The following is a 25,790-nucleotide window of genomic DNA, read 5'->3' as shown; positions in this document are numbered from 1 at the left end:
GAAGCCTAACCATACGTTATACCGTCTTATTGTTTTGCCCGACACACTTGTCCGTTAACTTCGCATGTGCTCGGATGGTTTTTTTTTTTATTTGTAATATACCGGCATGAAATGGATAGGGTGTTTTTTTTGTGATTTGTGTTTTTAGTGTTATTTTCTTCAACTTTTCTATTGAATTAAGTTTTTTTCGTTTAATTATTATTTTTATTTTTTGTGTCTGAGAAGTGTATTTGTGCTCGCGATACTTGTTTTGATTACACTGGATTTCAAATCAAAATCATTTTTGAAATGTAAGTTCAAAATCAATTTATTATTATTAATAGTAACTTTCTTTAAAATAATATTACCATGCATTTATTACACGTGAATAGAAGTAGCAAGCAAAATGTATACGTAATATAGCCTCATGGAGTATAAAAATTGTTCTTTTGGTAAAAAATTTAATTAATATTTAAGTAATGCCAACTTTAACTTTTTAATATTATTAACGTTAATACATAATTCGTGTGTTACTAATATCAATGTAAATTCGTACCTCAATAATTCTAAAAATTAATTAATTTTGTAGTTTTCAATATGCTATTATACAATTTTTTTTCTCGAATCTATACTGTTTATATTCTAAATTTACCAATAGCGAAAGTTTCTACGTATTTATTTTGGGAGTAATTCAAGTATAAATTAATATTTATTTAACTGATAACACTAAGAATAATTTAATAGCGAGCAGTATTCGTGAATACGTTTATTATTAGCTATATTCATAAATACCTAGATTTCAAACTTTCATCGTACATATAGTATAATAGTACTAATTTAATACTCAATATTTTTTTTAATGCTTACTGTCTTCCGAAATGATACAAAATATATATTTACTCCTAGTAGATTTGAAAAATTTTGATTTGATGGTTTAATAAAAAAATAATGTGTAATATTTTTTATTATAAATAACGTAGGTATTAAATTATAATTATAATTTTAATATGTATATACGTCTCGTCTATATTTGTATTTTTTAATATATATCTCGACTTAAATGTATAATATAAATTATGAACCACGGTATTTAAATTTTAAATTCCGTATTTACTCTATAAAAAACAATATTGATTTAATTGAACTATAAACATTTAACACTTTAATATTGTAACACACATTTTAAATAATTAGTATAATGTATAAAATGTCCATTTCAAACCGTAAATTCTGTTATTACTTTTCCGATTTAAATTTTTATTTATAGAGTGTCATATTCTGTCATATTCTTTTGATAATTTATCAATTCATAGTTTTTAGACACTTATGTCTCCACAACTTCCATCATCTATATTTTTATACTAAACTTCGATTTTTATTGCAGTTGTTCTGAAGTATACGAGATTGAATGGATAATATAAGAATAACAGTTTAAATTAATACAATCATGGTTGTTTACATTTTTAGTAGCGAATATTCTATCCGTTACGATATTATATATTTCATTCATACATATTTATAATTCACGGTGACATCATATTTCATACAGCTATGATAAAAGTTCTTTTCGTTTCCTGATGGATACCAATGTATTTCATTTTATTTTGTAAGTTAAAAATAATAGTATCGATTCAAAATTATATAATTGTACCTTAAAAACAATGATTACATAATAAATTTTTATAATTTTTTGAAAACGGTTATGACGTGATCATATAAACACATATATGTATGCACGCTATTATAACTATCATACACGATGTGTACACAGAAGTTATAATAATAAAAGAAATGAAGTACAAGCTTGTACAGTAAATGGTCGAAAAAATTGTACACATTATAATAACAATATGCATAGTTATCAGTCTGTTTGAAAAAGTATACAATTTCTAGACGAATAGTGTGATTTTAAATTAATATTTTTGGAATACGCATATCGTTTTCACCGAGTTCAGTTGAACATATTCGTCCAGGTATGACCGGTTTCTCTGAAACGCATTAACCTTTAAAATATGACATATCCATCCGTCAGTATCAGCTGCTTTGCAAATCTTCCACGAACACGGCAATCTCAAGTTTAACACGAAAAAAAAAGTGTGTGAAATTTGTTTATTTACTTGTTTGTTTACGAGCTGCATAAAACTATTATCATGATGTCTAAGTGACAGCATAATATCACCAGAAATGGTTTCTCTTTTTTGGTTGGTATCCATACTTAATTATGCCATTGTACTTAAAAATGGTCAACGGTTTTAAGTATACAATTTGTTTTAAATAATTTATCAGAAAAATATTTTCAACAATTTCTAATAAATATACTAATTTTTAACTGAAATTAAAATTAAACTTTATTCATATTTAAATCTATAATTTTACTCTTTATTATTCATGTTTATTTATTTGTATTATTTCGAATAATATTAACTTACCGTTAGTAATTAGTTGGGTGTACAATTTAAAGTAAGAGATTCGTTGTTAAAGTTACCGTTAATCAGGAACCTTGTCATTATAAATCAATTTGCATTTTGTTGAAGCCAAATAAAATGAATGGTCATTGCATTTGTAGAGTAATACTCAAATATATAATCATTTAAAAACAAAATCACTATCGCTTTCTTTATGTTAATCACTGTTATGCTCGATTTTTACTAAACGCGCATGTATGTATTACTGGTGTATCTACATACATACTAAAATATTCAATAAAAATGAATAAATTCCAGATGGTTGTAGAAACAATTTTATAATCATTATATACCCTATTAGTAAGCAGACGTTCTGAAGGTTATCATTACGATCAATTATCCTATTAAACGCATTAGACAGTGGGAAAGTCGGCGGGGTGAAGCTGATGACCCCGAGGCAAATGTACCAAGACCGCTTTCTTTCGGTCCAGCCGATGACACAAATTTCACTCAGGGGTTCTTGACGGTCAATGTTTTATATGAAGTCACATAATAAAATGTCAACAGCTTTCTATGAAGAATGTATTTTTTATTTTTATAATTTTTTAGACTGGTAATCGAAGAGGAATTACTGATGAAATCGATTATTTATAATCTTATTGTTTTTCATATATCTGGTACTGCAGTATAACGTTTATTCGTTTATTGTTTATAAAACAATCCACAATTCATAATTGACTAAAATGTTTAATTTTTTTTTTTTTTTTTATGGCCTGTATCATAAAATATATAATTATTTTACTATTTAGAATGTACAATTTAACTAATATAGTTTTTATTTAAATAAAGGAAATAGCTCTTAATAGTTTGCACTTACATTTGTTTAAATTTAAACAGAATAGAGGTAATATATATTTTAAACAAAAATGCAACTTACTTAAAATTATGTGAAGTATAATTTAAATTTAGAAGCATGAGATAGAAATACACAATTATTTAACCCTTTATATTATACGTTAAATTTATTGTAATAACGTTCAAAGAATTTTTGAACAAATATATTTTTATCAATATTATTGACGAAAACATCTAATTATAATATTGTGCATGTAAAGTTATAATTAAACAACATGAAGTACATTCATATATTATTTATGTGTAAGAAAACAATACAATATATAATAAATAAGATTAAAATACTATTGTTTGTATCAACGTTTTAATGAAGTATAGTATGGATGAGAATAGCATTCAAAAGTTAAGTTAAACCGGAAACAATGTGTGACATGACCCGACAAAATCATAAAATAATCCCGGATTTGCAATAAATCATTGACCAGTGCACTTCATTACGAACTAAACAAATTGATCATTGTTCAAATAGCATTTCATTAACCTCAAAGACCCGTTTTTATTGTTTTCCTAAACCAATCGATTAATGTTTATGGTCATTGTTTGCATACGTTGACAGCCATCATGATCTAATACGAGATGTCGCATAATCTATGATGAAAGGGTAATAAACGTATACCTATACATTTTCAATAAATGTGTGCATTTTTTTTTTTTACCATGATAGCGAATTTAATAAGCTTAAAAATTTTACGCTAGATTTCGGTAATATCAATGTAAATATTTCTAAACGATTTATTCAGTACACGTTACATTTGACAAAAAAAAAAAAAAAACAATGCGTATGGTTCTATAGTTGATTTAATTTAATCATTCTATTTGATTAAAAAACATAATCTTTCGGTCCAATAATATAATATAAAACAACATAGAAATAAACTCTATTTCCCTTGATAAAACGAAAATTCGTGTGTTTTTAGTTTGAATCTATACTAATCAAATGATGTTTATGAAATACAATATAATTATTGAATATGTTCGCGTACTTGATAGTTTTAAAATTTAAATCATTTGTAAACGATATTGTTTTTTAGCGACGAAAAAATGGAATTGTTAAAGTTTCAATTGTTAATATTGATGAACGCAGCGAAATTAAAATAATGCTTGTCCAATGAATGAAATTCACATCGCTAAAATATAAACGCCACAATTGTATATAATAGTTTAAGTCTGTCAAAGTTAATCAATTTATTTGTGTACATGTGCGAGTGACGACCATCACTTTCTTGTCGTGATTTCACTATAGAAGGCAATAATAATAACAAACGATTTTTTAACACGCAGTTGAATTTAATGATGTATAGCATACGCCGAAGACTGGTTTTAGTTAGCTATCAGATAATAAAGTATCGTTACTCGTAGTTCTCGTGCATACCGAATAACTCAGATGGTATATGCATATAAAAACATTTGCTTATGATTTTCATGTTATTAAAATAATGCATACTTATATTAAATAGACTATGAAATGTGTATCGGAATGAAATGTCCAACAATAACATTCGTTAGTGCTCGATTCGAGGATAACGAAACAGTCTTCATGGTTACATAATCTTACACATATCAAATAGTCAATAGAATACGCAATGACAACTAATTAAAAATGTAAAAAAATAAACACTATTATTTAATTGCAGAGTTAATATTTGAATGTAATCAACGCGGCGGCTAGCTATTATATTTCGAGTATACATGTATTCACGCATACCGCATTAGTAATAAAAAACAAATAAAGAAAAACGACCGATGTTTAATGTATATTTAATAAGCTCGGATGGCACCCCCGCCGACCGTCATACTATGCGTTGTGCGCACATGACGAGTCGGTCCATGTATTCGCTCGAAATCGAGATGTGGGTCAAAGAAATCGAATCGCCAACAAACCGGAGTGTAGAAAAATACGCTGGAAGGCATTTGGAAAAAAAAAACACACCTGCTGAAAGAAATGAAAACTGGTAAACGGAATTTCTGGTTCCAGGCGGCGGTTTATGGTCGTCGCAGAATGCACACACGCGTCGGAGTGACCGACCTACTTTATCGGATTTCCATAACGATTTTTTCGAAAAAGCAACGGGCAACGGATGGCGTACATCGTTATCAGCGATCTGTTTTAGCGATTCAAATCATTGTACGGCAACGCGTTGCGATCTCGTGTAACGAAAGCGCGGCCCGACGACGGCGAAGTTAGTGCTACCGAAACGCGATTGTTACCGATCTTTCGGGCGCGTCTGCCATGGGGAAAACTTGTGCACTCGTATATCACACACGGATTTCTCCCGTTTCTAACAATGCGCGTGGTTATTAAAAACGATTTGACGGGAAAAAAAAAACATAATAAAAATAATAATAAGCCAAGTGGTTCATGCTAATGATCGCGTTTAAGCTCGGACACGGTCCCGTGGCCCTGCCGCACGCGTAACGCCGATGTGCGCACCGGTTGGTTCCACCGGTGTGGTCAACGCACTCGGCTGCTAGACACCGCCGGACCTCGTGTACGAACTCGCGGGCACGGACAAAACTACGGGCACCGAATGCCGACGAAAAGATAATGAAAAATATAAGAAAAAAAAAAGAAAAAAAATGAAGCCGAATGAATAACCGTTAAGAACTGGAAACGAACGGTGGCCGCGTAGCAGTGCTTTGTCGGCGTCGAGGAAAAGTGATCCGAACGCGCTCCGAACGATTCGTATTAGCTGGTTTTCGTGTGTAGCACACTCTAAGGTCAACCGCACGTGCACAGCGATTCGCGGTTTTTTTTTTTTTTAATATTTTTATCATGTTGCCCCGGAGCCAAGTTCACTCCGACCGTTTCACTTTTTCGGTTACGTCCGTGACTCACAGCGGACCACAATCTTCACGTCTTGTACGGTTCTGCTTATCCGCTATTGGTTTTCGTTTTCGGTACGCAACCTCGATGTTTGTCTCGCGTCTCCACGTAACGTCTTCGGCCACGATTACTATTCGAGTGTTTTAGCGGTGCCAATCGTCTATCGGCCAACCGTTCGCAGGCTAGGACAAGAAAAATTAACAAAGGTAAATGTCAACGCTCGTTGAACACCTAACCTGTCGCCACGTCGTACCAACGTCTTCTGCAACGATTAACTATAATAATACATTGATCGAAAACCATGAAATTACCGATTTCCTCCGATTAATCTCTCGTGTTTAACAGTGTTTTATTTTGCGCGCGTGTATTATGGAATTTTTATCGTTTTCGCTATATCATTATGTTCAACTCGTGTATCGCACGTTCTTCTAGCAAATCGCTGAGAAATAATTTGTATTATGTTTTACGACGATTTTCAACCTTTAACATCCCGAAGTACATTTATTGCGTCAATGATTTATCGATGTTGAATGTGTCTATAGGATTTTGATTTGGGTGCATACAACGCCGAAAAAGAAACTTGGCCTACTTGGTTTTATCTATGTAATAAAAAATAAAAAAATAAAATAATGGCTTATTGCATAAAATAACCAATTATAAATACACTTAATGGTTTTATTACGTACCAAATAAATACAAAACTGTTAACGTGCATGAAAGTAATAAATTTCTTTGAACGATTAATGATTTTTTATACTCTGATCACACTTTATCAAAGTGTCAATAAATTGATATTAGTAATTTTATAGTATAACACATAAAAAAATAGTAAGATGAACATTTGTATTTCTAATAAAAAAGTGTTGTTCCATCAAATAATGTCCTCTCTATCACGGTTTAAAAATTAAAGACGAGTGGAAAATTAGCATTTTTACAGATTGATTTATAATGTATTATTAATATGATAAAACTGTTTTGCATACATTATAATTCGGTTTCTTAACCCGTATAATATTTCTGATTGTTTATTACGTCTATATACGAAAAATATTTGTTATTATTCATACAATTATCAAAATTATATATTTTTCCGGTAAAGTAGATTAAATAATACTAAAAATGTTAATTTCAATCTATATTTTATGTGTTCCTCGGTTAATACTTGTATATTATTATGTATCATAATTAGGCCGCGTGATCAATTGAAATCGTGTTTTTATCCGTCGGAAAACGTACTCTAAAGAAATACGATAATACTCGTATATATCTTATGGTGTCCGTTCACTTTTCTAGTTATTATTTATCTTCAGAATCTCATAAGCTTGCCAAAATAGATACTATACTCGGATACGGGCTAATGTGAATAAGGTGAACATCAATAATGTATATTGATCACTAAAATAACGATCTTACGCGTATAATTCGTATGCTGTGATAATCACTGGATTTGTTAAATAATCCAAACACTGACACACTTTTTCAACGCTGCAGAGAGCAAACATGCCCGTCTACTTATAATATATATATATATATATATATATATATATATGTATAATACGAGGCAGCGTGAAAAATAATTGTTTTGTTATCAGAGTATGACCGCGAAATAATAATATGTTCTTAGGCTAATACAGTCGTAAAGAAAACGTTCATTCATCTCGAGCTTTATAAAAAAAAAAAAAAAAAACACTAGATATTATCATTGGAACCAACTCGAAACTAATATGTGCCGATGAGATGTATTCTTTGTGTCATCGTTCCGCAACATTTCCCTACGCAAATTATCGTATGCGCATATGACTAATAATTCATTAATTATGAATCAAATACCTACATGGTTATTGGTCTAAAATACGAGTAGACGCTGAATGCATTATGATATTCCAAATTATGCGGTCCACTGATAATTTTAAATTTGACTTGTTTCTCAACGTGTTATTATAGTCCAATATACAAATCAAACACTGAAAACCACAAATTTTAGTCAGCGTTCAATCGTTTGTCGATTATTGTTCTTGCACATTAATATGATTAATAAGATAATCAAGGATACCTCGGCAAATTTAATTAGATAGTGTTGGCGGTAACCTACGTCGTGCCATTACGGAATTACTGACGTACGCGCGTGTATATAAATAGCTGCCGTACTCAAATTCAACCCTAGATCATAATTTATGAACCATACAACCGTAACATCCGCAGTATTACAACGTAGTTCACAGACCACAATGTATATGCGCTCTGGATTAGATGTTACGCTTAGAAGTTCATAATCATGTAAATACTTATCTATTGCTACAGAGTTCCAAATTGTCTATCACGAAACACAATTGATTTAAAATTTTTAAATTTTTTCACTGCATACAAAAACATACGTTATTTACGTTTAACTTTGTCTTTGAAGGATTTCAGTTTTCGGTATTGTAAAATATCAGTTAGTATATTTTGTGATTTATTACGCTACTGTTCTAGAACACCGTCTTGCTCGAAGTTAACGTTCGTATTTTTTTCGACAATGGACTACAAATTCAGTCCAACAATACTGTAGTAATTAATAATAGGATCTTTTCCTTCATTCTTTTTGTTCGATTACTGTACCGGCCGTTTGATAAAATCTCAAAAATATAACATTCAACATCTGTCTTCTCTCGGGCGGGCGCAACAGCGACGGTGATGCCGTTCGTCGATGAATAGGTACAATTATCCCTGTGGCGGGTAATCATTATATTTCGAATCCAATGGATGATGCGTTTGTAAGATCGACCTGACCCGGCGGCTACGGGTACTATCGGAGTTTAACATTATCGTCGATTCGACAATAGTCCGACATATTTTCTTCGGCCGTTTGCTCGCCACCTACATGACAAAACTTAAACAGAATTTCTGATAGAATAACTTGATTATTTCACGCAGAAACTGTAGTCGTTGAAGTTATAACATCTGCACATCGCGTTTGAGCAAATCAATTGTTTTTGGTAATGCGCGCGCTATCCAGTTATTGTTCACGGTCGTGGAATGCGCTAATCGCAGTGCTTTTCGCGCGTACACATGATAAATAGCAGTTGTTGTCGTATTTGTCCTCATACGCGCAAACACATTCACAAATCACAACTTTTCACCGTAACCATAGTGCTGTTAACGGAAAAAAAAAAAAAAAAATACCAGCAGGACACACGCACGTGCGGGTGGGAAGGGGGTAGAATACTGTCACGGTGGACAGCCGCCGCGGCGCACTCGAACACATAAATATTTATTATACATATACATATACGTATGTATGTACACAATGAGCGCAAATGAGACACGCACGACGGTACGGCAGCATTGTTCGAATTTCCGGTGACCCTGTACCCGGATACGTTATCGGCGCGGCGAGCACCCGGTAGCCCGGGCAGTTCAGTTCGGGATCGCGTCGGGTGTCCGCGTAGTCATGTTGGACAGCGTCCGGTGTCTAATGTCGGTGGTCATGTCGCCGTCGGATCGGGCGCACGGCAGACGCGCGCCGGCCGTGGCCCGGCGGCAGTCGTCCAAGAGGAAAGTGCGCGTGCACAGGATCAGTTCCAGGTACCCGGCCATTGAGGTCAGGACCAGGATGGACTCGTACGGCACGGCCGTGGGCACAGGACCGCGGGTCGCTGAAAATCGGCCGGCCGGCAACGAAGGACGACGAACCGATAATGACGACGGCGGGCAAGACAAAAAAGAAGAAGTAGATGAAGATGGCGAAGAAGAGGACGATTACGAGAACGACGACGATGACGACGACGACGACGGAGATGAAGATGACGACCTCTGCGGCAGTAAGACGGACACGGTAGCCGGCTGCTCGTCGGCTTCGGACACGGACTTTTACTACGAGGACCGGAGCGACTGTCGCGGGATGCACACGACCGTGGTAGAACTGCGGGCCGAAGAAGTGGAAAGGACCGACGCCGAGCGAGAGGAGTTCGAAGACAGCTTGACGAACGTCGAGGACCGTCGTAGTCGCCGGACCGTGGAGATCGTGACGAAACACCGGCACGTGCTATCCGAAACGTGTCGCGTCAAAGTGCAGAACCTGAGGTATAATAATAATAATAATACGTATTGCGTACGCGCGCGTCTGTAATATTTTACGATTCTACGTTGTAAACGACGGCGTCGCGACGCAACAACCGCTAATACTCGTACGGATACCGATAATTATGATCAATGCTGCCGTTCGAAACGAGGATTTCATCCCGGATAGAATCAAGATAATTATCGTTTGAACAACTTAATTTTGGCGCTTTATCATGCCGCGTAAACCGAACACGAGACCGTTAAAAAATTATATTTAATAAATTTAATTACTGGTCGAATGAAATCGGTCTCGTAAAAAATGGCAGTCTTACAGTTTTTTTTTTTTTTTTTGGTGGTTTAAATTGAAAATCTTAAGGTCGTTAGTGTTATCTTTACTTGTAGTGAAATCGAATCCTCATGATCGTGTCTTCCGTGAGATTCGGGTAGGTACCGGGTTCGTTCTTCGTACACTCATTAAGGAACAGTATCTATGTTTATAATCTACTGTATAAATAGACTATAATGAATTCTACGCCTAAACCTTGATTCTGATTGACGGTTTTTATTATTTATAAGCGACCATTATATAGAGCGTGTGGAGATTTACATTTTTCTATTCAGCAATGTGGTATTGATCGGAGTTATCCTATTTATAAATTGTCGCCGGCACGGCAACGTATGAAAGTTCTCCGACGTTGTTCGAGACGACCACCGTCAACCGTCAATCAACACATGGTCATAGATGTTTGGTTTTCTACAATAACGGACACGTGTGCAACTCGACGACCGATTTGTTGTCATAGATACCTGCCGAAAACGATACCCGCCCGTGAACGATGTACAAATGTGTGTATTACGTATTTCGGTCGCATCGTATCAATCATCTGTGACTACATTGTTTGACGATAAATGTCGAACATTACAATCAGTGGCGTAACCAAGGTGGGGGGGGGCTGAGGGCCTGCAGTCCCCTCCCCCGAGATTTTAAGAAAATTATATTTATGGTCTAGGAAAATTGCTAAATAAAACCTTAGCATTAAAACTTTACAGCTATCCATCTGTGGTAGTAGGTATTTTATACATATAATATTGTGCATCGGTCGCAGAAAACTAAACCACCAAAAATTGATCAGCTCCTCGAGAATAAAAATCCTCACTACGCCACTGATTACAACGCATGTACGCATATAAGTGTACACGCGCGCGAAGTTTGTCGGAAAAATGATAACGATTATCGTAACGTGATATCGATTTCGCGTCGAATTCCATTCGGTCGTCGATGAAACGTGTGTCCAGTGTCGTACCGCGGAGTTTCTAACGGGAATGTTCCGTCAATTGCAATAATATACTAGCCGAAACGCGTTTTATTACGTTCGAAATTACGACTCAATGAAAGTGGATTTGTAACTTTCCACTCGGTCTTACGGGCACACACACGTTGCGCACCACCACCACTGTTCCCAGCGTTTTAATTACGCTGCACTCCGTTCGGGTGCCTTCGACCGTCGTATGTACCATATTATTATAATCACGTGTAATAATCGTACAGCGGTCTTCTGGTCCAAACGCTCATCGTTCTTAATAATATCAATGTCATTAACGCGCATCGGTTTTGTAAATGTTTACAAGCCCACACGTGTGTCCATAAACGATTCCGTCGACAAGTCTCACGCGTTTTACTTTTTAATCGAATAATATTAAGCCGTCAGTCACGCGGTATAATAAATTCGTTTTCGACCAAAACCGTACTCATCTATTTTCGGCCGATTCACTTTTTGACCAAATTTAAAATAGGCCGATTCCCTTTTTCGACCAAAACAAAAATTTATATAATAAATTTAAAATAATAAAATAATGATATACAATGTTTGATTATGATGGAAATTACTATAGTATATTAATAACGATTCAGGGTTTTACTCACGTAGTAAGGTTAGATTAGGTTCACATACAGAGGATAATCCCATTTGCAACAGTATCAAGGTTTTTACGAAAACTAGGTTAGACTTAGACTATAATTCCCCTTAGGGCGAAGTCTTAACATTTTTAAAATTAAAGTTCCGATTTTTCGAAAAAAAAATGCAAACAATTTTCATTATAATAAGATATCAAAACTAGATACAAAATATCGTTCTCTTTTATATTTGTATTTTAATAATTATTGACAAAAATTGTACATCATTATTTTTTTATTTTAAATTTATTATATAAATATTTGTTTTGGTTGAAAAAGGAATCGGCCTATTTTAAATTTGATCGAAAAGTGAATCGGTCGAAAAGGGAAAGGTACGTTTTTGATCGAAAACGCACATGTCCATAAATTCGTTGGGGAAGAGGGAGGTTTTATGCAGAACAGAATACCTATCAACCCTATACATTTTTTACGTAAATGTTTTCTTGTAAAAATAATATCTATATACTGTCGTCCCATAAGTCCCGCATCACCCTTAATATCTCCACGGGAAATCAATATATTTAAACGCGATTTTTTTTACAATACTTAGTATAGAAATTCTGATAGAATGGCATAAAATTCATTTTTTTTTTTAAAAAAATTAAAAAATTAAAAAAAAAATTTTTTTATGCATTTAAGAATTTTCAATTTTTATGATAACTATTTTCTTGAGTATATTTTTTAAAACAGTTAAAAAAAAAAAAAAAAATATACTAAAATTGAATAAAAATTGACCAAATTAGAGCAAGTTATGTTTTTGAATAATTATAACAAAAAAGTGCTTTGGTCACCTAGGTCACCCGACTGAACACCAATGGAATTTTTTTTTACGGGGTTGAAAAATCTTGTGTATCCGTCGTGTTCATTGCCTGATCTCTGTAACATATAAAATTGAACAAAATATTCAAAATATTTCACCTGAGACATTAGAAAATGTTAAAAATGCTTGGGTCCAAAAACTTTTGCTCTGTGTTATAAATAATGGGGGTGCACTTCGAACATTTTTTTAAAAAAAATGTAATGCATTATTTTTGTTTTTATGTAAGAAAATTTTTTTTTCTACTAACAATCAAGTTTAAAAATATTATATGAATTTTAATTTTAATATTTCCTAAAAGATCTATTAATAATTAGATATTTACAGATTGCCTTAAAAAATCAGCGTTCCAATCGAGATTGATTAAATTGAGCAATTCGTGTTTTGCTAGGTAACAACTATTATTATAATTATTCAAAAACATAACTTGCTCTAACTTGGTCAAATTTTATTTAATTTTAATATTTTTTTTTTTTTTGAACTGTTTTAAAAAATATGCTCAAGAAAATGGCTATCTTAAAAATTGAAAATTCTTAATTGCATAAACAATTTTTTTTTGAATTTTTTAATTTTTTAAAAAAAAAAATAAATTTTATGCCATTCAATCATAATTTCTATACCAAATATTGTAAAAAAAACCGCGTTTAAATATTTTGATTTCTCGTGGAGATATTAAGGGTAATACGGGATTTCTGGGACATACTATATATATATATATATATATATTTAACACTCCAAGACGAACAGTACAGTGAATGTAGAAAATTATGAATTAAGACAAAACATAATAATGTAACTCAATTAATTGTAATTAATATTTGTTATCACCTGTGCCATCTTTGTTGAACGAATCGTCCATATTGCTTTAGACTTTATTTCTTTAAACGAGTCGAAAATGTATTTGCCCGGAGTACGCGCGATTATTATTACATGTTGCTGTCGATAGCACGCGAGCGTGGTACACAACGTGTTGGTGTGATGTATGACAAATGCAGCGGTGTTCTCGTAGGGTAGCGTTTCTAAACCGGGGGTACGTGGAGTATACCCTGGTGTGCTGTGCGAGAAGATACCAGAAGGTAATCGGGTAAAAGTGTGATGGCAGAAAATTTAAAAGTTGATGTATTTGAATTAATTCAGATTTCAGACTTACGATCTTACTTATCATCTGTGGAACCAGATTTCTAAAATTTAGTGTTACCAAACAACCTTGAGGATCATATTAGGATTAAATTGTAAAATTTATATAATATTTTCATACGTATTGTTTTGCACATAGGTAGGTACTGATTAAAACAAATAAATACTTTGTAATTGTTTATTTTATTTTTCGTTAAAATTAATTTTACAAATTCTTATCAATCCAATGCAGATGTAGACAAATTGACAGTTTGGGTTACGTAAGGTAACGGTGAGAGATCAAGGGGTACGCGAATACAAAAATGATGAGGAACGCTGCCGTATGGTACACTACTTATACGCAGTAAACTCTAAATATTATTTTGAAAACCCACGGGAGCACTACCTATACTCTCAAATCTTAAGTACTTCGTGCTTTTATTAAACTGTATTTTATTAAATTATATTAAACTGTTAGTAATTTTACAGTTTTTACTTTTGGCATTATTTTGTGATAGACATTTAGTTTTCCTTCAGATGATTAGTGACTATGAAATATACTATTGACGGTGTGCATTGTGTATTTACAATGGTTTCAGTTTATTAAAATAATTTTAATTTACATTTCCGTTCTCTTCTTCTTCTTCTTCGCCTTTCTCTTGACTACTTGGGTTTGGCACCTTAACCTCCACTCGTCTCGATTTTCTACATCCCCTACGGACACACCAATAGCTCTCGTATTATTTTCAATCGTATCCAACCATCTCTTTTTCGATCCTCCTCTTTTCCCTTCGACATTCATTTTTATAACTCTCGTCTCATTATTTGCCTAATTCATCTCAGTTTATTTTCTCTCATTTTGTCCACTATCGACGCTCTACACCAATACTGCCTCTCACTTATTCGACCCCTGTTCTATCTTCTCCACTCATCCATTTAAGCATTCTCGTTTCGCAGTAATACTCATACTCTGTTCTATTCTTCTGTCAACCACACAACACTCTAAACCATATAGCATAGTTGGTCCCATTACACTCCTGTAAAATGTTCATTAAAAGCTTCATAAGGATTCTCTTAAATTCTATTTAAATTACATATCTATAAAAAAAAAATAAAAATTCGTGCATTTCAATTTTTTGTTAATGTACACCACCCTTTTCTACCACCACCACGTACCCTGACACTCGTCGGCGTAGTATATTGTCAACGAAATCGTTGTGAACATCACCTGGTCGACATTTATGCTCTGTTTGGCAGACACTATAGTCCAGTCGACACCGATCGTGTACGCACACCGTAATACGGTCGTCATTACGTACATCTGAGGCAGAGACGAGTACGCCGGAACAGGCAAACCACCTTGATCATGATCCGCGCGAGCGGTCAGTTATCAAACGACACCGAGTGCGACGAGGACACGCGCCGTGCGCAGGACGGTCTGAACACTTGCGCGTACAATATGTAGCCGCACCCGAGCCACGTCAGGCGTAAGCCGAAACACTCGCGGTGTCCCGACGAGTCGAATATTGTATTGCACGGATGAAAATAAATAAATAAATCATGGAGCACGCACCGAAAACCAAGAATGTAATAGACCACATTTCATGAACAACGACGAATCTACGATCTGATTTTCGATTTGCTTCTTTATCGTTCTTATACCGAATAAATACGAAACAATTTAATTTAATTGAAAAAAAAAAATCAATGATAACTATAATAATTACGAATTAAGTAGTGGTTCATCATTTTTAATGTTCGTTTCGACGGAAGAAAATCAATGGACGTGTCTGCACGAGTACAATGTATGTAAAACGTAACAATTGCACCAAAGAGTTGTGTCCGTGGAACCTCTAGACCGTTCTCGCCAAGTCTTGGGATTTCACGGAGCATGTTTTGAGTATCAATACCACGACATTATTGGCGCAAATACGGGGATGTCAGGGAGTGTTTAGCACCCCCAAGTTCTAAATCAGCACCCTCAGTTTATTGGTAAAATATTGTTTGAAGACGATTATTTTGCGTTTATGAGAATGAATTTATTCCAGTTTGCATTGGACGACACGGACGTAAAATGTACACACATTATACATGTATGTAAAGAGTAGGAGTTGGGTACTTTGGTTTGTCACGTTACCTATTAGTAACACATGTGATATCGTTACGGTTAGAATGTGTTGACGGATTTGGTGGTCTAGCTTATTTTAGTTATTTTTTAGTATTTATTGTTGGAATACTATTTAGGATTTTGTTTTTATTCGCCGTCTACCGGTTTGATCGCTTATTGGTAAAGAAAAATGATGTTTAACAGTACCATTTATTTATAATACAGAAAATTTATAAATTTATAATTAAATAGTAAAACTATAATCTTTTTTGTCAGATATATGTGTAGTTGTGTGGGGGGAAACTTTGCTCCCCACGGGATCACATTAGGGTAAATAATTTTAGTACTCCTAAGTTTTAGATTGAATTCGCGCCTATGCGTGGTATATCAGTGACGCAACAATCATGATACAACATACGAACTTGGGTTTACATTTCGACCCGTTCAAAACATGAACTCGCTTATTGAGCAACACCGTCAGAATTTATTATCAAATAATCGAAATACGTTGAGATAAAAAACAAATAATAATAATAATACAATCTAACAAAGACTTGTACGGCGAAAAATGATCTCGTTCGTACAGTTCAACCAACAATTTCTGTGTACTTGTAAACCAATGAGGTATAGTCACATTTCTACCAGTTACTGATTTTGAACAAGGTTTTAACATTTTAATGTAATTCACATTTCGTTATATTATGTATTTAATAACGATCACATGTGAATATTAAATTAATGTTAATCGTCCGTGTAGCTACGTAACATGTTTTCCAACCAGTTTATAATTTTGTTATTATACTGATATATATTCACGTTATAAATTAATGCAATTTTAAAATTTAGATTAGATAAAAATTATTACTTAAAAATTAAGAAATTTTTCAACTGTCGAAGAACGTTCGAAACAGATAAACAACTATTATAGCATTTTATAAATAACGTTAACTTGATGGGTTTGAATATTTACTCAACAATAACTTTCAAATTTTTTCTTTTAATAAGTAAATATTATGCACTTTTTCTTTTTTAAAATTATGATAATGATTTAATACACAATTACTTAAATTCGTGATGAAATACGAGTATAGTTTTAAATTGTTCAAAATATTATTACGGTTTTGACATTAAAACTTTTTATTACGGTTATAAAATATTTTTATAAGTGAATATTATGATAATTATGTCGATAAAAACAAGAAGTAAATAGAAATCAACATTTGTTGAATACAAAATTCACTTGCAACAATACACCACTAGATTGTTACCGAACACGACGCTTATATTCCACGGCCAGTATAAGTTCTAAATCTCTAGATGCAACACTCAGCCAAGATTCCAACTTCGTATCAGCCACAATCATTTTCATAATTTCAGTTGATCTACTCAACAATATATAATACATTTTAACTCTAGTTATTTCAAGTTTCCGAGCAATCTATGTAATAATTGCGATCTACCGTGTCTTAATGTCATTTAATATAATATTTTTTTATAATATTATATTCGATGTTACCTAATAATATTTGTTATAATTTAACATAGAGAATACCAGCGGTCACCGATACCAAGGGCTTATTTAAATAATTAAAAATTAAACGTTTACATGTACCACTATGTACTGCATCAGATGTTAACGAGTCGAGGCGGACGTCCGATGATTTTCGTTATTCAATGATTATATCACACTTGACTTTTGTAGAACGGATAAGTCTCATATAAGCCGTATAAGTCAGAAGCAATAGATAAAATCACGTAACGTGCATGGTAACTCGTATAATAATAAACCCATACGTATACAGTCAAGTAGTAGAAATTGTGAATAATGTAAAGAACGGTTGTTGAACACATATAATATTATAGTTAGTCAATAAACGCAAATATAAAATAATACGTAACTACAACAATAACGGCATATATCTAATACCCGTAATAATAATTATTGTTCGTAATGAAAACGCGCTATGACTAGGCGATTCAAAAATGTTTTGTTTCTATCGCACAGTTGATTGCTTCTTACGTGAATGTGTGCGCGATGCGATTAAAACTTTCATAATAAATAATAATATAAACAATAAATCACTTCGATTGTTCCCGAGGATTATTATTATTCAATAGTGAACGCATTGACTGCGTATTATATTCACTCCTCTTGTTCGCAGATATGGTCGAGTGAACGTGGTCAGGTGGCTGTTGTGGGAAGCAGACATGCCGGTGCTGGAAAGATCCAACAACGGTGCTCTGGCGCTGCATTACGCGTCGGCCAGAGGATGTCTGGACTGCGTAAAGCTCCTGTGCAAATCGGCTGGCGAGATATGGTGAGTGTTAAGTTTATGTGAACATAGTTTATAATCATATTGCGGGTACAATTGTACATGTTTGCATCAACGGTCGGAATAACAGTCGTTGATTTCGGTAGGCCAAAAATGTAGTTCCCAGCCACGGTTTGAAACGTGCTTAAAATTATTTCGACACGTGATAAATTCAAACGTACTCCGAACCGCTGTATGAACCGGGTAATGTGTCGTTTGAGTGTTAAAAATCGCCCCGTCACGTCGGCCCGGATCGGCCACTGAGTCTCCGATGAAATATCGCGTACCGCGTGTCGGTACAAAACAATGCACGTAAAACTGAAATCGGTCGTTCTCTCGTTCATAACACGATCCGGCAATTTCACTGATCGAAACATACGACCGTTCTAACGTACGATTTATTATAAAGTCATACGTACTCGTACGATTGGCTCAATAGCCACGCGTAACTAATGTAATACACCGTAAATGTCAGCGTATACGCGATCTGACGTGTGCGCGAGTCAATGCACCGCCGTGTGTGTATTATATCGATTTTTCAAAAACCGTTTTCGTATATTCAATAAACCGCGAAAATACGAATACACGTTTGGGCGTTTTCGACCGTCGTCACGTCCGTTGCCCGGGTCCGACACCGGGCCTCCGCAGAGGCCACCAACCGAAACGCGGTCATCACAGTCATCGGCCTTTGGGGCACATTCGATTGACCGCGCACAACGGCGTGTGTTACAGCGTCGGTCACCGAACAATAAGACGAGGAATGCGCAGAACAGAATGTTCCATAACCGACGGTTATGGGGTACGACGACGATGATGGTTTTCGCGAAGTGAAAGCGTGAGCCGTCGTCGGTGTTTCGCAGAGTCGTGATAAACGTTCGTTATTTTCGTCCTGCCATGACGTCGTCGCGACTTCCTTGCCGATACGCGTAATCGATTTGTCTTCGATGCGATCGATTTGCGCGCGAAGACGAATTCGTCCTTTCTTCCGGCATATCATCCGAGAATCCCCTCATCGTGTCGCTCGCGGTTCGGTCGACGCCGTCCGTGACGGACAACGCGCGCTCCGTATCTTCGCGGTTCGCGGACGCTCGTCGTCCGAGGATCCTGCGGAGAAAAATGATATAACGTCCTCAAGGGACGTGTGCAGCTAGTGCGATCGCGAAGGGCCTCGTGCTTTTCCGCCGTACCACGTATTCGTTTTGTTCGTACCGGTTGTACATAACGTGACGTTATTTTTCGGCCGAACGTGCATGAGACGTAATAAACATGTACGATTGCATTTATTGGGTCCGAGTTGCACCGGAAATTCCACCGCTGCACAACGGGAGAAATCAAATATTTAGCCGGACGAAAATAAGATATGTCGGTGCCGTGTAATCGGTGACTGTAGGGATAATTATTCGTTGCCGTTTATCCGTCGAAGACAGTATCGGGTAGAACACGATTGCATACGTTTGTAGATGTGTAATAAAAAGGTGGGTAAGAAAAATAAATAAACACCATTGCGTATGAAATTGTATGCAACGTTGTCGAATTTGTCAACAACTGTAAAAATATTTAGGTATTAATGAAAAAAAAAAAAAAAAACAAACATAAATAATAAATAATATAAATAATAGACATAAACATAAATAATAAATATAACAGTTCTATAGTAGTTCATAAAAAAAAAAAATAATAATAAAATAATAAACAAAATGAGCATAACGGAATAAAAGAAAAGTAATTAATTAATAAATAAAATCGACAGTTTTTATTCGAATGAAATCATTGTTAATAAATAATTTGAAAACGCTTATAAATTTGGATTCGTTGACATTTATAACTACTACTTTTACTGAAATTCGGAAAATACCGTATAATATAACGGAAACAACGAAATTTCGTTATATCTTATATATTCGATATCATCAACAATAAACGTAGTTAATGAAAGCGATAAAACACAAAGTATTTATTAACTTTTTTAAGTTCTCTCGTATAGGCAGGTGGTATATACACTAATATCGGTATGAAAATTGGCTCCAACGTTTAAAATTTCGTACGTAATCGTGTAGTTAAAAATCAGGTAAAACCGTACGGAATTGTTTAGCTTAAAAAGGTATTGCCGATAACGAACGTATGCAATCGTGTTTTACCCAATGAATCGCGATAATAAGGGATTGTTGCGTCGTCACTGCAGCGATCATCAGGGGTGGTTCCAGTGACTTGGTTATGGGGAGGGGGCAAGTTATAGTTTTATAAAATCTTATAACAAAAATAAAACAACAATTTAGTCCGTACAGAAATGTGTGCTACGCAATTCATGTTTTGAACATTATAAAATAATATCATAGTATCATACCGTAGTATATTTTATATTAATATAGTTTATTGATTCTTCGTAATATAGATAAAAGGTACATCGTGTACACCGTCATACCTCTATGGCTCTATCTACATACTTATAACAATATACATTTTTTCTGTAAATACGGTACGGGCTTGGGAGGCAGGGCCGTACCGTATTAACGTTCATTTTTTGGCCTCAGTGGCGATCACCAACGCAGATGCTGTGCGCTTTTGAACGGAAAAGGATACACGCGCGAACAAAGGCCGTCGTGTCGGTTACAATTTTTTCGGTAGTCAATCTGGGCGTATCGATTCGATAAATCGCGCAAAGGCTTTGCGAATCGTAACGCGGCCACCCGGGTACGGACGTTGCGCAACGCGACGTTCCGCGGGGGAGAAACACACCTCTGCGTAACAACGGTGTTACAACGTTTCGATGACGTGGCGCCGGTCTTCGACGGGACTCGGGAAACGGCGTGTTACGTGGTTCACACGGAACGGGAATTGGCTTCCGTCGGCGCGTTTATTATAATTATTCATTATTTTTTTTTTCACGAAAAAATTAAACACTCGATCGACGGCGTACCGCCCAGGTAGAATCGTTTCGTGTACTTTTACTTTTAGTCACGTTCGTGGAAAAAAAATCGCTCTTAATTACTGCTGCACATCGTCCCGCGGCACGGCGAAGAAAATGGAAAAAATTTAAAATTAAAATAAACAAAAAAATATTACACGTTCACGAACGCGCTGTGGTGTTGTGTTATAATCACGCAGCGCCGGCGCAATTTTCCGTTCGAGTGCCGCGTGTTGAGACTTTAAATCCTACACGGCCTTACGTGCACACAATCGGAGTGCACAAGTAACGCGTAGCGCACAACCGTGATAAGCGACATTTTCGCAATTGTTCAGGAGAACGATTTATATGTTTGAGCTGTTATAACAATTCAAAAATGTAACGAACTGTAATGAACTTTTTGTTATGTTACCCTTAACATGCGATGAGCAATGAGGATTAAAAACCTGAAATGACCACATTTGTATTCTTAAAAAATATTTGAAAAAAAAAAGTATTGTACTTAACACATTTTGTACATGTAAAAAGTAATACTTAAACACATCACATTTTTCTTCTAATTTCAATAAAGAACAACAATTACTTGAATAATGTTATAATTTTGTTTATGCGTAATGTGCATAATTTTATGATTAAATTGAATATGCACTTAACTCATTTTTCAAAAAAATGTCACTTATCACGCTTGTGCGCTACGCACACATTGCAATGCGGTACAATAACTGTGCACTGGTACATAATGGTCAGCCGGTATTTTTTTATTTATTCATTTTTTTTTTTTTTTTTTTAGTATTATTTTGTGCGGATAAGCTCTCCGTGAGCAGTGCACGAACGTAGTTTTGTAATTGGAATATGGATAACGATTTAAAACGGCCAAATGTACAATGCAGTATATGCTCGCGTTACCGGCAACACCGTCGTTATGCGATCGATTGTCCGTGAACAGACACAATAGATTTTACTTCGGCCGAAGCCGTCAAAACGTGACGACTGTATTCCGTGTGCCGGATATGGATCCGCAAAAATCGCATAACGATCTCCGGTCGTTTCCGCCGTCTTTATAATAATATAAAATCTAGTCACCGGTATAGACATGCGCATTACTTACGAACAGCTAAACAATCGTACGGACGCGGTACACAATGTTGACCACTACAACAGATCTGTGAGCGATATTCGGCTGCGTGGTTATTAGAGAAAGTTGTGATACTGTTATAATCTATAAACACGTATTAAAGTATAAAAACGACGACGAATGGCTTTGTCGATGCGGTTAATCCTTTTTTCCACAAGAATATGTAGTGTATGTGCACCGCCTTCTCGTTTTGTAACTATTTGTCAAACATATATATATGTACGAATGAAATTTAGTATATTGTATAGTATACAGATACTTACTGTGTAATATAGTTGTACGTGAACACTAAAACCAGGCGGTCAACTACGTGACAAATCCAACGATATTATCAATACGCTCTCGTTTTTGATTCCATAACTGTGCGGAATCATACGACGTCTAATCGAAGCGTTTTGTATTCCATTAATTATTTTTATTTTTTTTTTTATTTCAACAATTAGGCTCCCAAAACTATTATTAACGGGCTATTTGACATGCGACTTGCAGGAAACGATAATGTATTTTTTTTATCTTTCGTATCCGTAGTGGTTAATGCATTATTTTTTTTTAAACTGCACTTAAAATATTATTTATACGTGTTTCAATTATGATATTATCGATTATGAATAGTATATCAAATTATAATACAATAGTAGAGTTTTCAATAAGTATATAACGAAAAAACGACGTAACAAGTTTTTATGACACTCATATAGTGATTACATTTTCATGTGTACACACAAGTTAGTAGGGTATACATATGCATGCCTCGTCTGATTATAGTTTTGTTTGTTATAAAATAATTAGATTGTGTAGTTAAATAATTAATGTTTTATGACTATCAAAAGTGACAACCTCGAGCAAATACAGTGCTAATCTATTTTATTGTAATGAATAATTCTTTGGTGTATCATTTGATTTAATTTATTATTTGAAAAATCACTACAAGAAGTAAGGTTTTCTTAAATTTAATTAAAATATATATATATATATAAATTTTACCCCGTAATTTTTTTCCTTATAATATTTAATGTGTTAAGTTTATTAATGTAATCAATTGTAAATTAATTTGCAAACGAAATTTATTTTAATTTTTTTTTTTTCTTTATAAAATAACAACATACTTATTAGCTTCATGACTTATCATCTACTTCTAATCGAAAGTACAAAATAAATTTAATAATTATTCAATGTTTGAAATTAAATTTCATAATTTGCACGTATACCAAAAGTTTATTTTTAAGTCCAAAGTGTAAATAACAAATAATGTAAATTCATTTTAAAACAATTGTTTAGAAAGAGGTACATGTAAGTCACGCATTAACCAAGTACATTTATTTGTTTTCTCTTAAATTGATAAAAATGAAAAATATTTATATTTGACGATCGCATATGAGGGTCGAAAGAAGAAATTATTACACTAATAATTGTATATATCACACAAACTATATGTGTCATAAAAATATATTATAAATTAGTTTACTTATTGATTGTAGTACTCCTCTGTACTCCAATAAACCATGGGGATGCTTTATTATATAAAGAATTGTTATGCAACTATAAATACATTGACACGTTTAATGGTGTTATAGTTATGCGTAACTATTAAATAATATAAACATTTACAATCGCGCTTTAATTTAATAACAGAAAAAAAAGTCTTTGTTTTGATTGTTTGCTCAGGTATAACACTAAATTATGTACATACATTATATAAGCAATACATCTACAATGAAGCTTATAAACTGATCAAATACGTTTTTACTGTACAGCTGGTATTAGGGAAAATAGTTTCATTATATTATCGTTGCACACAATTATCTTGATAAAAATGAGGATACGTTTATGGTTTAAATTTCAAAACTCTTATCATTGGAAATGTATAAATAAAGTGATTAAGAATATTCGAATTCGTTGTTCATGTCTTTAAGTAAAAAACTCATTTTCAAATATTATTATTCGACATTTTTATAAAAATAATAGCAAACTTATTATATTCAGTTGTATATAGATTTTCATACACTATAGGTATAATATATGCAATTCTTTATATGTTTAATATTTACTCGAAGATGACTACACGATTTGTGAAGTAGAGTGTGAACTATGCTCATTTGATCCATGTTACTACTTATTACAAAAACAAACTACCTATTATATTTTGCTGTACACGTTTTTAGTTTTTCTATTAGTCTATTTGAATTTCGCATGTGGTTATTATGTACATTTCAACGAATGATAACTAAAAAGACTTAGTGTACACTACTGCACGACACGTTAAATAAATAATATTACGTGTGCAATGGCATTATACTTGTTAATCAAATCTCACGCCTTCATTGCAATCCGATAAAAATAAAATGAAAATTCAAGCCAATTAATGACACATTTATTACGATATAAAAAATATAATCGTTCGTTAGTTTTTCTAAAAATGTACATTGGCGCGTTGACATAATGACATCGGCCCATTCAACATCCATGGTAACAATAATAATAATAATAATAACAATAATAATAAATTGTTATTGAAAATCGTTTATGAATCGAATGTAAACAATGTGGCGTTGTTCGTTAAAGTTTTTATTGTTGGTTACTTTTTATTATAGTAACTTTTTATTATATATTTTTATATTTCTTTCCAATCGTGAGAAGTATTCGATTGAATCGTGTTAGGAAAAATAAGGAAAACGTATAGGAAAAACACATCACGTTACATTATACCTAAACGTGTAATTTTTTCACCTATATTTACTTCCAAGTATACACTAATATACTTTTAAATATATAACACAATTGTACACCTATAATCCTGTAATAATAAGTATTTATGATATTTTTTTCAAAAATTAAAATCCTTCAAAATTCTTCTAAAACCTTCCAAAATGCATACAGTGGAAATCGTTAATTTTTTCTGATGGAATACTTATTTATATTGTATTTGTAATGATGTTATGATGGAGTGTACACCTTTTTTGTAAACTATGTTCAAAATTGTTGTGCATAAATTATAAGTACAGAGAATAAGAAATGATGTTACGTATACAATATAATTATGTATTAACGTGTTGAATTAACCAACCTATGTTTTTTTTTCGGAATTCTATAGTCATATAATATTAAACTCACGATGTACAATACAATTAATTAACCCTGCAGCGGGTCATTAATGGCGGACCTACCGTCATTACGTAAGATATTTCATCATCAGGAAATCCATACTTAGGCACATAAATAAATATAAAATAAATATAAATGAAAAATCAGTATTGAGTAGACGAAAAGTAACGTGTTTCTT

General features: G+C 33.8%; 1 protein-coding gene across 4 annotated transcripts in view; it reads left to right on the top strand.

Annotated features, from left to right (window-relative positions):
- LOC112685478 overlaps window positions 1–25,790 on the top strand; it is a 75,307-nt gene that overhangs the window by 20,963 nt on the left and 28,554 nt on the right. For 2 of the 4 annotated variants that reach the window (XM_025557378.1, XM_025557379.1), the window contains exon 3: window positions 18,321–18,476. In XM_025557378.1, coding sequence (XP_025413163.1) covers window positions 18,321–18,476 — 156 coding nt within the window. Of the gene's footprint in view, window positions 1–29; window positions 291–9,538; window positions 10,186–18,320; window positions 18,477–25,790 lie in introns of those variants that run through there. The other 2 variants (XM_025557383.1, XM_025557377.1) reach the window with 2 other exon arrangements.

Source organism: Sipha flava, unplaced genomic scaffold (genome assembly GCF_003268045.1).
Source record: "Sipha flava isolate LNK unplaced genomic scaffold, YSA_version1 277_pilon_pilon, whole genome shotgun sequence".
NCBI classification, from domain to species: domain Eukaryota; kingdom Metazoa; phylum Arthropoda; class Insecta; order Hemiptera; family Aphididae; genus Sipha; species Sipha flava.
This window is presented reverse-complemented; position numbering and strand designations above follow the sequence as displayed.